The following is a 16,301-nucleotide window of genomic DNA, read 5'->3' on the forward strand; positions in this document are numbered from 1 at the left end:
TTCATTCATTTAATACAGCAGAAATTTTTCATAGGCAATATGCAAAAAAGGGCCGAAGCATGTACTCTTGCAAGTGGAAGACATTTTCAACACTTCATTTAATTGTTCTTTTATAAGTAACGTAATAGATCTAATTTAGTCTCGTAATTTTCATATTAATTAACGAATAAAGGTTTTTCCACGAAAACGGTAAAAACACTATGAAAAACATTCAATAGATCTTTTTTTAAAGAAATATACAACATTCGGGAAATTATTTTTACTTTTTTAAACCAGTGGCATATCATATTTTTTGTTTAAAATGTTCAAGGTCACATCAATGGGAATGTCACTGGTAAAATTTAAAACTTAATTTTCCCCTTAAAAGATATGTCCCTACCTATTTTATACTCCCCAATTTTCATAAAAATATTTAATGCCCGAACGAACATACTAGGAAAAAATGTTAAAAATAATATTTTTTTATTATCCTGTATTTTAGAAAAAAAGTGAAAAAGATTCATGTTCGTATGAGCTTTTTTTCTTATTTCGGTGACAGAAACCTTTTTGTATCAAATCCATAAAGAACAGGCCCATTAAGGATTAAATAGTGGATGCGCAGACGAAATATTGAAACAGAACTAATGCATTGATTTTTTTAATGGCTGAATTTCATACATACAGAAACCTATTTAAACCGATACCAGCTTTTTAATCTTACACAAATTCAGTTCTGACAGACCATTTTTCCCCTTACTTTTCTAATACTTTCACTTCCCCTTTTATGGATTTACTGGGTCGTTGCTTATTTTACGAAGTTTCAGCCGTTTTAATCTTTTGTGCGTCTGTTTCGATGCGTTAAAACTTAATTTCTAATCATGAAGGTATTGTTGATAATATCTGGGAAAGCCTCTGGACGATGACCTGGATTATTTCTTATCAAAATTATATTGTGATTCTTAGAGTACCACGAACTTTGATAATTGCTCAATCTTAATAACGTTCTAAACAATAGCTATCCGTTGACACTGGCTAGATCTATCGTCTTTTATGTCAAAAAATTACCTCTCCATTACACCATTGCATTTCTTTCCTCCATTTCGACATTCTTTTAAACATTTAATTTAGTAAAATTTTTCTTTAATCTGCGATGTTTTCTATTTATTTTTTTTTGTAAAAAATTCATTATTCCCAAATATAGCCCAATATGCTGCGAATGCGACCGAAACATGCTACGCATTTCATATAAGACGTGTTGAGACCACTTTGCCCCACAACCATGGGGACTGAGAAATTTGAAGAGAAATATCTAACGAAAAAGTTGTCTTAGACAACAATTACTAACTAAATTGAAGTAATAAAATGAAGTAATAAAGTTTCATATAATACAGGGTGATTCAAAATTCAGTACAAAGGATTTTGGGGTGTATTTTTAAGGTCAAAATAAGACTTTTTTTTATAAACGTGGAATCGCAAAGGCTTAATTTTCGATATACAGGGTGCTAAAGTGTGTTATTATCAAAACTTACCGTAGGCTATGACTGAATAGTTTAACAATCCTACGCGTTTTTTGTCGAATTTGTTGAAATCTAGGACTCTTAGGAACGATGCAGATAGAAAACAGGTTATAAAAAAAATAAAAACGTATAATAAACTTTGAACTCGTTGCAGATGGTACAAAGATAAGCTGATCTCATGCGAAATCAGAAGGACTGTTGTTTAAGAAACACCCAAAGTGTGCCATATTTTTCGAATGCTCACAGTAGAATTGGCATCGATTGCATCCAGAATCTGCACTTCTGGCCCTGGATTGCGGGCTTCTCGTGGTGTGCCAGCATCGTTCCTGGAAGTCTTAAAACTACCATTTTCTCGAAGATGCTGATGAGGTCGGATGGTGGTCGGATGATGGGGATTTGACGATTCGGAAATCTTATTGGCGCGTTCCCCTTAGCCAGGCCATGAAAATAATGAATGTCGGGCAAATGTACAATTGTCCGTTTTTAAAAATCCAGCAAATGTAGATTCATCAAAACGAAAAACCAGACGAAACGTATCAAATTTCAGCCTAACCAAATTCGGCAGAAAATGCGTAGAATTGTCAAACTATGCAGTCATAGCTACGATGAATTTTAATAATGACAATCTTCAACACCCCGTATATCGAAAACTAAGCATTCGCGGAGCCACGTTTACGCAAAAAAAACGCCTTATTTTGACTTCAAAAATATGCCCCTAAATTTTTTTTACTGAATTTTGAGTCGCCCTGTATGACGTTCGATAGCACTCTGGACTGTAAAATTTTTGCGTCAGCTTATACATTCACGATAATTATCATTAGTGGTACCCTAATTGACGCTCATTAAAGTTCTAACTAGACACCTGCGTCGATTCGTAGTACATCTATACAAAATTCAGGAAAATCCTTTAAGGAGGAATTTCGTTTTTAAGTGGAGGAATCTAAATTTAAACCAAAATATCATAAAAATCTAATGACGGGAAATGAATTTGAAGTGTTTATTCGATTCAAAAATATCTTTTCAAACAATGAATAGCTTACGACAGTGCTGATTAATATAATGTACAATATAATGGGCAAAACCGTCATTATGCACATGAGTGAGTTATGTTGGTTGTTAATTCAGGGTAGAAAGTCTTGCGGAGACAACCATTCCCAGAAAGAAGCGACTTTCCAAGACTCTGTTTAACGCGGAAATTTTCAATTGAACTTTTAGTTCGATTAAACTCTGAGGAATTCCTTATTCCGGCTATTTTTGGATATATCTAGACAGGATTTTCAATTAACGATAAGATAAAATCCAATTATAAATAGCGAGCCTGAATTGAGAATGATATAATCCAAACCACTTCCAAGACTTGTAATGTCGACCGTCAGTGCCGATCTAGTTGCACCATTCTTGATAGGATGTGGCTGTGGTATTTTATACCTAGTGCTTTACTTAATATGGCATGTATATCGTGACTTTGAACTGAAAAAAAGACACAGGGGTATGTAAATAACGCAACTTAGTTTTCTTCTCATCTGCTTCTCGCATGTTTAGGATGATACTCACTCCTTAAAAGAACGGCCTCCATTAGCACATAAAACAACTTCCTCTGAAACAATACGAAATCGTTTTTAGTTTCCCATTTTAATTACAGTGATAAATACATAAAAACCACAATTGCTTTTATCGCTTTTGAAGGTGATCCTAATAAACCGTTAGTCCAATAACGTTGAAATTGGTAATTTACCTTTACCAGTAGATACTACAAGATTAGTAAGATTTGAAAATTGGTGGAGTACTACTAGTACCTGTGTTGCGCGCTAATTTTACATTATTCAAATCTTTAACATTGAAGTGTAGAATGTATATGATAAACAAAACCACGTCGCTATCCTAATTTATACAATACGACTTACCGGTTTCAGAGAACTGATTTACTATTTAAAACTATTTTTATTCCTATTGAAAATATTTCCTATGTTGGTGGCGTGATGGAAGTGTTATGGGCTTTCTTCTGGGTTTTTGTGGTGCTTTTATTGTACATTTTCTTGTTATGGCGCATTAGAGTAAGAGAGCGAGGAAGTGAGTACTACAGGATACCTTGTCAAGTGCCGCAAGTGTTACTTTATCGTAAGTCCTTGTGGATTTTTTTCTTATTAAATATAAAAACGACCACTAATGGCCTTTAAGCTCTATTTATTTAAACTTCTGACCTAATGGCAGCGCTTTACATTAAATCCCCATTAACTTCACATCAATACCTACCTATATCAATAAGTCTGTTTAGAATGGCATAATCAACAATAAAATTTAAAAAGCGAGTACCATTAGTGGTATTAATCCAAGTAACAGTATCCACTATCAAATACTAGTGAGAACTTGGAACCTTGAAACGTTTTTTAATTAATACAGTTATCGGACCAATTAATGGAAAAATGGTTGTTGAAAATGCTTTTTTATCATTTTTTTGAGATAAAAAATATTTACATGCACCAATGTAAAGTTACTTTAACCCTTGTCATCACATTATCAGACGTATTCCTATCTGAGTTCAATTAATTTGGTGCAGTTTTTCTCTTTATATCTACCTTAAATTTGCGCCTTCTTTAAGGCAGATTATTCTTAAGATAAATCAGGTTAGTTGCGATACATGAATTTTCCGATATTCACATTTCTTCAACTTTACTTAAATTACTGATTCAGGTTAGTCGTGGTTCCGAATACTCAAATTGGTGATCTCAAACAATGAGTTTCATTCAAGTTAATGGCTCCAAAGATTCGGATTATATTCAATATTTTATAAAGAACCCGATTTTCTTTAAGTTAGTTGCAATTCCAAATATTACTTATAATTTCGCATTCCTGATATTATGGAATTACCTGCTTCGGTTACGTCAGGTTAATTGAAATTCCTGAAACTCAGGTTAGTCGTGATTGCCAAATATTGGTCCAGGTTCCTAATTCTGAGCTTAGTTCAGGTTATGATCTCAAGTTTCTGATTATTTTGAACATTCATACGTCATATTCGATTTGATTTAAGTTAGATGCGATTCCATTTTATAATAGATTAACCTCCGATTTCCAATACTGATGTTATTTCATAATTAATGAAATACCTGATATCAGGTTAGTTCAGGTTTCGAGACAGTTTGAATTCCCAATATTTGCAGTGCTTGAGATTCCCAATTCTGTTTTCTAATTTTATTATACAAATTATATATATATATACAGTGAAATCTCCCATAAGCGGACACCGGTGGTCGTCTTCTATTTGTCCGCTTATAGGAGGTGTCCGCTTATTAGAAAATGTGAAAATATAGATGGGTTTTTTAAAACTTATTTATTAAATAAATATTTTATTCAATTAAGAGAGTAAAATAAGAATAATCTTAACTAATCAGCCACAAAAAAAGAAATATTTTAAAATGAGAAATTAACAAGTACGTATATGTATGTACATGTATGTACTACATATATACATACATATTTAGGTAACTAAAGTTTAGAAGTAAAATACTCAGTAATTGAAGTTTGACGGGTCTTTTTCTTCATAAAATCCTCTTCAAAATGTATCTCTAACTTACTTAACATTTCGAATCCTCTCAAATCACTGTTCTTCAAAGAAAACTCTTTTAATTTATTTACATTATTAAACGCGTCACTGTAAGAATGTATTTTACTATCGCTCATATTATTGTTGTATATCATCGTATCCGATTCATCTTCAGAGTCTATCTCTTCCGTGTTTTCATTAGAAATTGAAACTTCCATTTCTTGATCTTCAACTTGAACAGCGTTATCAACATTAATAAAAGCATCTGTATCAGTTTGTTCATGTCCAGCATGTCTCATCATTTTGCACACCTCCGCAAGTTTTGATAACGGGACTTCGTCATCTGGGTCCCAACCCTCACCTGATATTGGTGTAACTTCATATCTAAACCCAGCTTTAGTAAAGCAATTCTTTATGGTCGTAGAAGATACTTGTTTCCAAGCTGAATGAATGAAAAACACCGCCTCCAGTACATTTATACATTTGGCTAACTCATTAGCGTTGTTAACACTGTCCATTTTTATTAAAATGTGTCTTAATATAATTGAGCGGTAACATATTTTAAAATTCTTTATTATTCCCTGATCCAATGGTTGACACAAAGCTGTCGTATTTGGTGGTAAGAAAATTATTTTGATATTCTGCAGATTGAGGTCTCTTGGGTGAGAAGCGGCATTGTCCATAAATAATAAAATCTTCCGTTTTTCCCTGGCCATTTTGTGATCAAACACTTGTAGCCATTCTGTCATGATATTACTTGTCATCCAAGATTTGTTATTTGAATACCACGTGACAGGTAAAGTACGTAGGTCCAACTTCTTGAAACAACGAGGCCTTGCTGATTTTCCGATAACTAAAAGCTTTTCCTTCTCACCTGCCATATTTGTACAGTGTAAAATAGTGAGGCGTTCTTTGGCCATTTTTCCACCCGCACATTTTTCACCTTTTAAAGCGAATGTTTTTTCGGGTAAGGCACGAAAGAAAAGGCCAGTCTCGTCAGCATTATAGATATTTCTTGGCTCGTAGTGTTTCAGTAACACCGAAATATTGTTCTTGAAAATGGCGACGTGCTCCGTATTGACAGTAGCAGCCTCTCCTGAAATTGAACGAAACGTAATGTTGTGTCGAATCCGAAATTTTTCAAGCCATCCAGAAGAAGCGCGAAAATCCTGGTACCCCATTTTTTCTGCAAGTTCTTTCGCCTTTGATCGAATTATAGGCCCTGATATAGGAAAATTTTTATTCCGGGCTTTAACAAACCATTCATAAGTTAGTTTGTCGATGTTAAATCCCTTAGTTTTGAAGAATGATCTCTTCTGCTCCGAGTTAAATGATGTAACACAACTGTTTAATAGTTGTTCTCTCTTCTTAATTATTTCACTTGCCTGGGTTTTTCCTATATTAAATCGGGCCGCTAAGTTACGTACACTAAGTTTTTCTCTATCGTAAACTTCCACTACTTGCAGCTTTTCTTTTAAAGTTAACAGACGTTTTGTTGGAGCCATTATTAACATATAAACACTAAAAACACACAAGGAGAAATACTACTACTACTACGACTACTCCGAACGTTGCGTTAAATACAAATGTAGTAGACAAAAATAGTGGCATGGTTATACATACATAATATGCCTTTCGGGAGTCCGGTAATTCCCCTACGAAAGACGTGCGGCCAGGCAAAACGTTGCCATTCGTTAAATATATTAAAAGGAACGGCAACGTTCATTCGAAAATTATTTCCTGGTCGCGGGCTAAATAAATGTCCGTTTATGAGAGAAAAAATGTAAAAATGGAGTTAGATTCAATGTCCGTGTCCGTTTAATAGACAGTCCGCTTAATAGAGAAATATTTATTAGAATATCTTATGGGAAAGAGTTGGTCCCCAGAAAACTGTCCGGTTATTAGAGAGGTCCGCTTATCGGAGGTGTCCGTCAAGGGAGATTTTACTGTATATATATGTAATACTCATAATACATATGCACATACTCAAATTGCTTTAAGTTGGTCGCGATCCAAAATAATTAATTTTTCTGATTAATTTGCTAATTTGTAATGCTGATTTTAAATGTATTAATTTTTCTAATTTCGAATTTTCTTTCGAATATCAATCTCAAATATTTAGATTACGCAAGTTCCTTAAAGGCAGATTTATATTACAGATTCACGTAACATAAGGTTAAAATAACGTGAAACTGTTAAATAACTAACCTGAATTAAATATTTATAATTCAAACACATTGGGAAGTTTATATATTTATTTATGTAACATTCGTGGTCTTACGTTAACTTTACGTTACGTTACCTAAATCAATAAACCTGGTTTAATAATACTCTTAATTTTACTTAATTGAGATTCGTGATACTCGAGCGAAATGGGCTTTCTGAAATTCGTGTTACTTCAGATTAGTTGTGATTTCAAACTTTTAAGATCAGAATTCCTATTATACCATTTACGTTAGTTCAAATTTAATATTTATTGCCCCGTTTGGTTTAACATGTATGAAATTCGTAGTTATCATATTGATTCATTTTCCGTATAGTTAGTGTGATTTAAATTATAATGGTTCAGATTGAGGTTCAACCAAATTCCTAATCAGTCAAACCTAATAATAGTGCCTTTTAAAGATAGTTATGGAAAATACCATGTTACGCACCAAGGTTGTAAAGTACATTATTATGACTTGTCTAAATCTCGAAGCACGCCGCATTGTACATTTTAAGAACTATCATATATCATAAGTATTTCAGAACTGCAATGTATATATGATTATTTCCACTACTAGATTTAACAAGATTTTGTAAAATTATAATAAACTTACCTAGATTAACCATAAATAAAATCTGAAACACACAAAGACGACACTTTTTGGATCATAACATCAATGATAACGTTTCACTGGACATTCACTTCCATGGCAATCATAAGTAAAAAAGCAATGGAGATGATAACGACATTGGTCGATTAGCTCGCTAGGTAAATAAAGAGGCATATACGTGTCATTATTAATTTGTTATTCATCCTTTTTAGAAAAAAAGAGGCTTCGTAGAAATTATATTCCACAGTCAGTCACCTCATCCAGTATTGGTGTTTTTTAAAACCAGTAGTGAAAAATAATTTTAAATGTACCATTTCCATTTGGTCTGGCCAAATTTTTAAATATTTCCTGATATTTTATCATATTTAGATGATCATTCCTTGAAATTAATTTGCAGATTTCGATGATTTACGTGAAAATTCGATATCTTTTTAATTAATGGTAGTAGTAAAGCTGGAAGTGCAATTAAACCCTTACGAGACCTTTCGCTCCCCAATTCACACCTTTAACTCCATTTTGGCCTCCTCTCCTTCGTAAATGAACTCTTCCGCTTCGTAAAGGAGGGAATCCTATTCCATTCAAGAGTCTCATTTCATTGCCTATTTGTAAACATTTATAATCATGGGAATATTTTTTAAATACTACTTTAAAACTGCAATTCACGATTTCTCTGCTTGGCATGTTTAATACGAGGATAGTCCCAGAAGTACCCGACCTAATACTTAAAGAAAAAAAATTGTAAAATATTACATTATTTCTCAACATAGTCTTCTTTGAGATTGATACACTTTTTCCAGCGATGTTCTATGGCCTTTATATCCTATTTACAGTAAGAAACTTGAAATGTTTCAAAATAGGCATCAACTTCAAACTAATCCTCTTCATTATTGGCAAATCTCTTTCCTCCGAGCCATTTTTTCAAGTTTAGAAAAATAATCTGAGGGCGCTAAATCTGGCGAATAGGGTGGGCGAGGAAACAGTTGGAAACCAAGTTGATTGATTTTGGCCATCGCGATGACGGAAGTGTGGACTGGTGCGTTATCTTGAAGAAACAAGACCTTTTTTCTCGCCAAAATCTGTCGTTTTTGCCTAATTTCTTCGCTCAAACACTGCAATAAATTTGTATAATATTCTCCGTTTATTGTTTTTCCTTTAGGCAGATAGACAATAAAAATTATCTCACGTGCATCATAAAGAACTGACGCCATCACCTCGTATAATTACTAAAGTTTTAAATTGACGTTGCGTGTGCAATTACTATATTATTGCTTGTACTGTGCTAAGTATCAACATAAGTTGTTAAATTTTCTTAGTATGATTTTCGTCATCTTATAAATTTCGAATCAACAATCGAATTTTAATACAGAGAAGCTAGGTGATTCAGACCTTTCTTTGGTCCACGCAACAAAGGCTAGTCTTCTACGGGGTGGTGCAATCAACACTCTTGTATATCGCCCCAATATAGGGATGGATGCGGGAAATAAAGAAATACGCCCAGATGATGGCAAGAGTGCAAAAAAAGGCCTTGATAGGGGTAATATATACGTACTACCCTGTTTACCCGAGTTTAGTACTAATCATTAGTACTCTCCACTTGCACTAATCAGTAGCCACAAATGCTCGTAAAAAAATCTAACTGGATATTTGCACGAAGTGTGCAGTAGTAATGTCTACTGTACCTATAACATTATGAACACGCAGACCTAAAAATTTCAAGTATTTCAAAAATTCACAGAAAGGAAGTTTTTGTCCTGTAGCTCGGAAGAACAAATTTAAAAAAAAAACAAAAAAGTCATAAAAATTCTCATTTTTGAATCTGCAAATACTCCCGAATGTTTTTCCTTTAATCGCTCTTTGTCCGAATTCAACCGTTGTCCTGCTCGCACAACATTGGCAAACTTGAATAGACGGTGTAATATTCAAGATTATCATAGATAAATACTATAATATCCAAGATTTTCACAATTTATAGGGTTTCTTGTACCTTTTTACTTGCTCAAGTTAAAAATGTGAGTTGAAAGAAAGTTAGGAGGGCGTATAAGTGATTGGTAAAAAGAACGAGTTTGAATTCTCTCGCACTCTCAATTTTACTAATACTTAGAGCTAATTCGGTCTGTTTACACGTGATAGTATTTACTATAGATTAGTACTAAATTATGTAACTAGGGCATACCGCACAGTATCACTCGAGGCAGTACAAGTACTGGCGGGTACTCCCCCATTGGCTTAATCATCGAGTTAAGAAGTGAATTAAGTCGACTTCCGCGAATAACGAATCAAATCAGGAGGGAAGTAAGAAAAACGACGATTCGAGAATGACAAAAACGTTGGACAAATCTGAAGGATAAGGGTCAGTGGACTAAACGATTAATCCCGAACTTGAAATTCCGGACTTCGTGCCGATATAAACACTTAAGTTATTACGTAACAAAGGCATTCAACGGTCATGGAACCTTTAAAGGAAAAATGGGACCGGATTGCAGGGACTGCGAGTCATCGGCACCAACACTGCAATTCCAATGCTCCACTTTCCAAGAACAAAGGGAAGAGCTAATCGCGTGTGAGTAAATCTTAACTCCAGAGCCGCTGCAGCAATGCCGTCTCTGGCAAAAATGGCAAAGGAGGAAGAAAGAACAGAGCGTGCCGTATAAGATGAATAACCGATTTCCATAATGGAGCGGACTAAAAAACAAGGAAGGAATTTTTTTTTAATTCTCCACCAAACAGGGCTCTATCATGTAGGAAAAAAAAGAAAAAAATTAAGAGCGAAACAAAGATGCAACTGGCAGGACAAACCATAGACGTCTCTGGATTCCGATGATGACGGGGACGGAGTTTTGGATTCAGAGTCTAATGATGAAGCGTATCGTTCATTACACGTCCGGAAATGAATTTTCCTGTGCGCGCGTTCTAAATTCCCGCGTGAAGTGAAGAGAAGAGGAAGAGTTGCAATGATAAAGCGTCAATTATGTTGACCTACCGCGTCACAAGCGCTGAAAAAATAATAACATTTTTCCTAAATTTAAAATTTTTTCGAATACCTCCAAAGGTCAACGAAATTTTACATTACTTTCAAACGACATATTTTTAACCTCCAAATTGTCTAACTTTTCCCCGATTTAACCAATCTCATATATTTTTGGTTACAAAGATTCTTATAGCTGAACTCCAGAAGCGGACATCCTGTATATATAAATGTTTATTTTCAGAAAAGGAGATTGTTAACCATTTGGTCTTTCCGCACTTATGACAAAAACACTTACATTAATACTTAAATTATAATTTATAAAATACAAAGCAAAGAAAAAAACAATTTTGGAAATGTTCTAGTAGAGTGGTTGAAGGGAAAAGGAAGAGGAAATGTCTTCTGAGGCAAAGAGGTTTCAGAATTGTCCAGATGTGACGTAAATTCCGTTTTGGATCGAAACAGGATAAGGTCGCAGGAATCCCGAGGTTTTCAGTGGGTAGGCGCTATCTGGCCGATAGAACACCAGGTCGGGCGCCCTAAGGATTTTTCTCGTGAAGAAAGACCCTTCTCTGCAACGTCCGAAAATGAAATTTTTTTCCTGCCACACTTCTTGTCCAACAATCGCATTCCTAAGGAACAATCAATTACCAGCATTCATTTGGCTACTCAAACTTGTTTTGTTTGTTGTATTTTTAACATAGGGACTCCCACATTGTTTTCAGATTCAAACCGCAAACAGCGAACTACTCACACCTGACCGAATACTACTCAGGTGTGCTTTAGACTAACGTTATTCGCACCTTGTAAGCTATTACCCAAACGAGTGCTAATATTTATGGAAAAAACATCATTATTATTAATTGTAAAATTTATCTCTGCAGAAAGCAATGTTTGTTAATAACCGTCGTGGCAACCCACTCCAAAGCTTTATCAGAAAAGGTTGCGATTTATTTGCATTCTCCCAGATATATTTAATTTTATGTAAGATTTTAAGTATGAGTGTCAAAGCTAAATGTTGATGTACGTTCCTTGAGTGATGATGTTAGAATTTGTGTTCGTTGTCGTTGTGTTTGCGCTCTTTTGCCTCTACGTGTACATTCAATGGAAGTTGAAGACGCAGCAGAGGAGTATTTGCGATTACGAGCCCATTACCGGGATTATACTGTTGGGTATGTACCAGAGGAAATTCTTTAACCTTAATCCTTCCCAATCTATTTTCCAATCTTATCACCTTGAGGGTTCAATTACACTCAACCACGACTATTTTAAACCACGTTGATGATTGGCTGCAACGCTTATTTGGCAACGGACAGTTTCCGAGTTTGCAATTTTAGTCCTTCAACGAAGTCGTTAGTTTTTATGTGCATAATTTTTGTAGATGTTTTACCACAATTTTGTAATAACTGCTAGTTTTCATGGTCGTTGCACAGGTGTTTAAATTAATGATGCGGTGTTGGCGGTTGATTTGTTAAAATGCACCTTTGTTATAAGGTAAAATCCTAGAGCTTAAGAAATTAAACTTCTAAGTAAAAAATACAGAAACTTTGAAAAAATCCCGCGACGGCTATTTTAGGCTTAGTCTTAGATATCTGGTTCAAACACTTGGTACGCGACAGTCCAACTTAAACTAAGGCATGATCGCTTTAAATTTCAATTTGAATTTATTCGTCTCTTTTCCATTACAGCACTACCGGATGACAATGGAATCTACAATATCAGTAGCAGGGTGCAAGGCCAGCAATCCCAGTACCCAGATGCCTATCTCTCGGTGGATCACATAACCATCTCCAACGAGTTGAATAAGCCTCCAAAATATGACGATGGTGAGTACCAAGGCATGTCGTCCTTTAATTTCTCTGAGTACTTTTATATACAGGGTGTTCCCAGAAATTATGATGCAAAAGAGTATTGAGTGCAAGACGGTAAAAAAATAAAGCGATTCAGCTAAACTTGCCATACGCAAAATTTATTGTTTTCATCTGTAGAGTGTTAAAGTAATTTTTTTAATTTTGCAAATTACGAATAATCCTTAAAACTCTTAATGTGCAGACTAGAAAGCACCCTTACCGGGGCCTTGGCTTCGGCTAATTTATTCTGTTTCAAGCCAATTAATAGGCTAGGTTGAAACAGATCAAAAAGGTGTCGTGCAAAAAACCCGTATCTCTAACTGTTTTCGAGATATTTTCAATAACTGTCAAGGATTTACAAATATTAGCAACTCGTTAAAAACTTGCATTACGAGGTGGGTCATGAAAATAATAAAATGCTACATCTAGCATTTTTTACATATTCGCTGACGTTTACAATATCGATAATTGTTCATAACTGTGCTAACGAACAACTTGATTCATTAATGTGATACGTAAATTGTCTCATACTCCTATGAATGTCCCACATAATGAATTCACTAATGTTGACATCAGAAATATACATTTGTATATATACTATAATAAGGGAGTTTTTAAATATGAATTTTTGACGTTGACACATTGGTCGGGGTAGCGAGAGTTTTTGGCCACCACGACGTTCCGATTTAAATCCATTAGATTTCTTTTTTCCGGGTTTTTTGAAGTCATTGTTCTACAAATCCGTAACTAACAGCAGAGAGAATTTACGGTATAATATTCAAGACCGTACAAACGGAAACAATAACCGAACTCATAATGCGTCAAAATTTTGGTTTAATCCTTGAAAAATGTATTGGTGTAGATATTTCGAAAATTTACTTTAGTTAATTTTTTGTGATTTTCAAGATGCAGGTAAGGCTCGTAGTTCAAATTAGGATATTATTAATTGAAAATTGTGACATTTATCTCCCATTCACAGAATTAAAAATATTATTCTGTCGACCTATAGAATGAAAACAAACAACTTTTATATAAGGCAAATTTTTCTGGGACATCCTGTATACTCCAATTATTCTATTCACCTTAAATTGATTTTAAATTTAGTTAATTTGTTTGAAATAACTGATTACTCCGGCCAACTCCCTACTCGAACATTTTATAGTGAACTTCTTCATTGTAATGAATTGTAATGGAGGTCATCCAACCTTATTGAAGACCCATAGGTTAAATTTTTCATATTATTTTCTTTTTCCATAAAGTAAGTCTAGGGGTTTCGAGTTCGAGACACCCTGTACCTTAATTTTCAAGTTAGTTGTTCACTTCTTCTCGTCTGTGTTTACTTAAATTCACTAAAATTCTAAAATTTATTTCCTTTTTAGCTCCACCGTCATACGAAGAAGCCGTTAAGCTAGCCATGGCTCACAGCAACTCAATCCAAACGTTCCAAGCTGAACAAGTCAACAACACACGACCACAAGCTCATTCCAGTACCACCACGACGGTAGTAGTACCGGCAGTGGCCGGCCAATCGACTGAATAGATAAACTAGTGATCAAGGAATCGTTAATGATGTGGTACTCAAGTTTCAGGAGAAGCTCAATTTTTTGAGCTTTGTACTAGAAGTTTAAGCTTGTTGGGAATGAATGAGAGCTTGGTTAGTGTGGCTGATTGACAGATGATTAGTATATTATTATTTTAAGTAAACCTGTGTGGCTGTGGTTGAAGTTAAAAGGCAGGTAATCCCATTTGTTAAAGCAGGAACAATTAACTGTCTCAAGACGTCCCCGACCGCATATAGTGTCTTATTTGCTTCTAAATAATATGTATATACTCAAAAGTATTATTGTAAAAATAGATTTAGCTAGGTATTGTAACTAAAAGATGTGATATGTCCAATACTAGTGTAGGAATTATGTGTATATTCTATGCATTGTAAATCATCCATTGATTTCAATGACAAATTGAGATGAGTGTCTACATAGTCAACTATAGAGTTTCATAGGAATTTTTTGTAATGAATAAAAAATCTCAAAATTTATTGTATTTTAAACGGATGCAATAAATCTTTCAATACCGGCATAACGCTTTCTTTAACAACTTCAATGGAATTTATTGTTATAACAAGTAGCTACTTGCAAAAATGGAAGAAAAACTGTCTCTTATGAAGCACGAAATAATCGAATATCTTATGAGTGTATGGGCTTTATGGGTGTACGTAATAGTTAAACCTAAAGAATTTTATTAGTTTGTGGTGCAAAAATATCGTGGGCATTGAAAAAGCGAATAAAGACGGGATATGTTCTTCAGTTAACCCTAAGGTGTAACCAAATGTATTAAAAACGGATCGGATTTATCGTCTTTGTTGCTCTATAAGCTAACCCCAGCTGCTACTCTAACATACTCAGTAACTCAAAGGCATTCTCTGTCTTCTAACATATCTATAGATTTCAAAAGCGTTAAAGCAAGTATGTAGGTCCTATATACATTAGGCATCTAATTTCCCCCCCCCCCCCTCCCACCCTTAAATGTCTTATTAATTATTATTAAAAAAAAATTAAAAAAACAGCTATACTAGGACACAAAATACTATCTTTTGAGATTTGGTTATTTTTTTTAATATTGCTTACGTCACGTGTAGAGCAAAATAGCCGATTTTTAAAAATTGAAACATGAATGAAGTGAAACCTCAAATTAAAGGTCTTTCTAAACCACACTTAATGGTGTATTGCAATGCCAAATCTAAGGATTAGTTTTGAAGAAAAACAGGTACAAATTCGATTTTAAAAAACTGCAATACAAACTCAATTAAATAGTACGTATAAACAACGAACAAACCTGTTTATTGATAGGAATTTAATTAACTTATTAAAACGATCAAAGTTTGTTTACGAGCACAAAATCGAAAACAAACCAATTTCCTATCAACAAGCAAGTTTTTTCTTTGTTTATGTACTATTTAACTAAGTTTGTATTGCATTTTTTACCGAATTTATAGTTATTTTTCTCAAAAACTAATGGATATATTTTGAATCGTAATACACCATTAAATGTAGTTTTGAAAGATCTTTAATTTGAGGTCACACATGACCCATATTTCAATTTAAAAAAAAAACGACCATTTTGCGCTACCGGTAACAAAAACAACACTTAAAAAACAAACTTCAAAAGATAGTATTTTTTGTCCTATTTATTACTGCTTTTAAATTTTTAAAAAATAATAATTTGGGAAAAAGTTGGCGGGGGGATACAATTTAGAGCTACACAGTAGAATCCATATGTATATCATCTAGTTATAATGGGAAACAGCAACTCAAAATTTCAAAAAGGGGGTGGTTCCTACCATTCTCAACTATTGACTATTTTTGTTAGAAATACTTAAAGATTAGCCCTAATACTAGTGTTGTCACCAGAAGACGAACACATCACATACTACATACAGTCCGATTCAGAAATCTTAATGCTTCCTACTAGGAAAAAGATTGAACGTCATATATTTTTTAATATGAAACCCGTTAGAGAATGTTTCTTACTGAGGAATTTCCTACCGTCCGTCATGAAGTGCTTGTCTAAATCATTTATAGATTGAATTGGCATGATTACGACGAATACGTCGGTTCAAAATATCCCATGCAT

General features: G+C 34.1%; 1 protein-coding gene across 12 annotated transcripts in view; it reads left to right on the forward strand.

The window, feature by feature from the left end:
• The window catches only part of LOC136417650 (uncharacterized), a 60,549-nt gene extending 45,807 nt beyond the window's left edge, over positions 1–14,742 (forward strand). For 9 of the 12 annotated variants that reach the window (XM_066403443.1, XM_066403442.1, XM_066403436.1 and 6 more), the window contains exons 2-3: positions 12,507–12,644; positions 14,048–14,742. In XM_066403443.1, the coding sequence (XP_066259540.1) occupies positions 12,507–12,644; positions 14,048–14,208 (299 nt within the window). In that variant the 3' untranslated portion in view covers positions 14,209–14,742. Of the gene's footprint in view, positions 1–3,258; positions 3,615–11,606; positions 11,991–12,506; positions 12,645–14,047 lie in introns of those variants that run through there. The other 3 variants (XM_066403444.1, XM_066403448.1, XM_066403446.1) reach the window with 3 other exon arrangements.
• The last annotated feature ends 1,559 nt before the right edge of the window (positions 14,743–16,301 follow it).

This window comes from Euwallacea similis, chromosome 29 (genome assembly GCF_039881205.1).
Source record: "Euwallacea similis isolate ESF13 chromosome 29, ESF131.1, whole genome shotgun sequence".
Classification (NCBI taxonomy): domain Eukaryota; kingdom Metazoa; phylum Arthropoda; class Insecta; order Coleoptera; family Curculionidae; genus Euwallacea; species Euwallacea similis.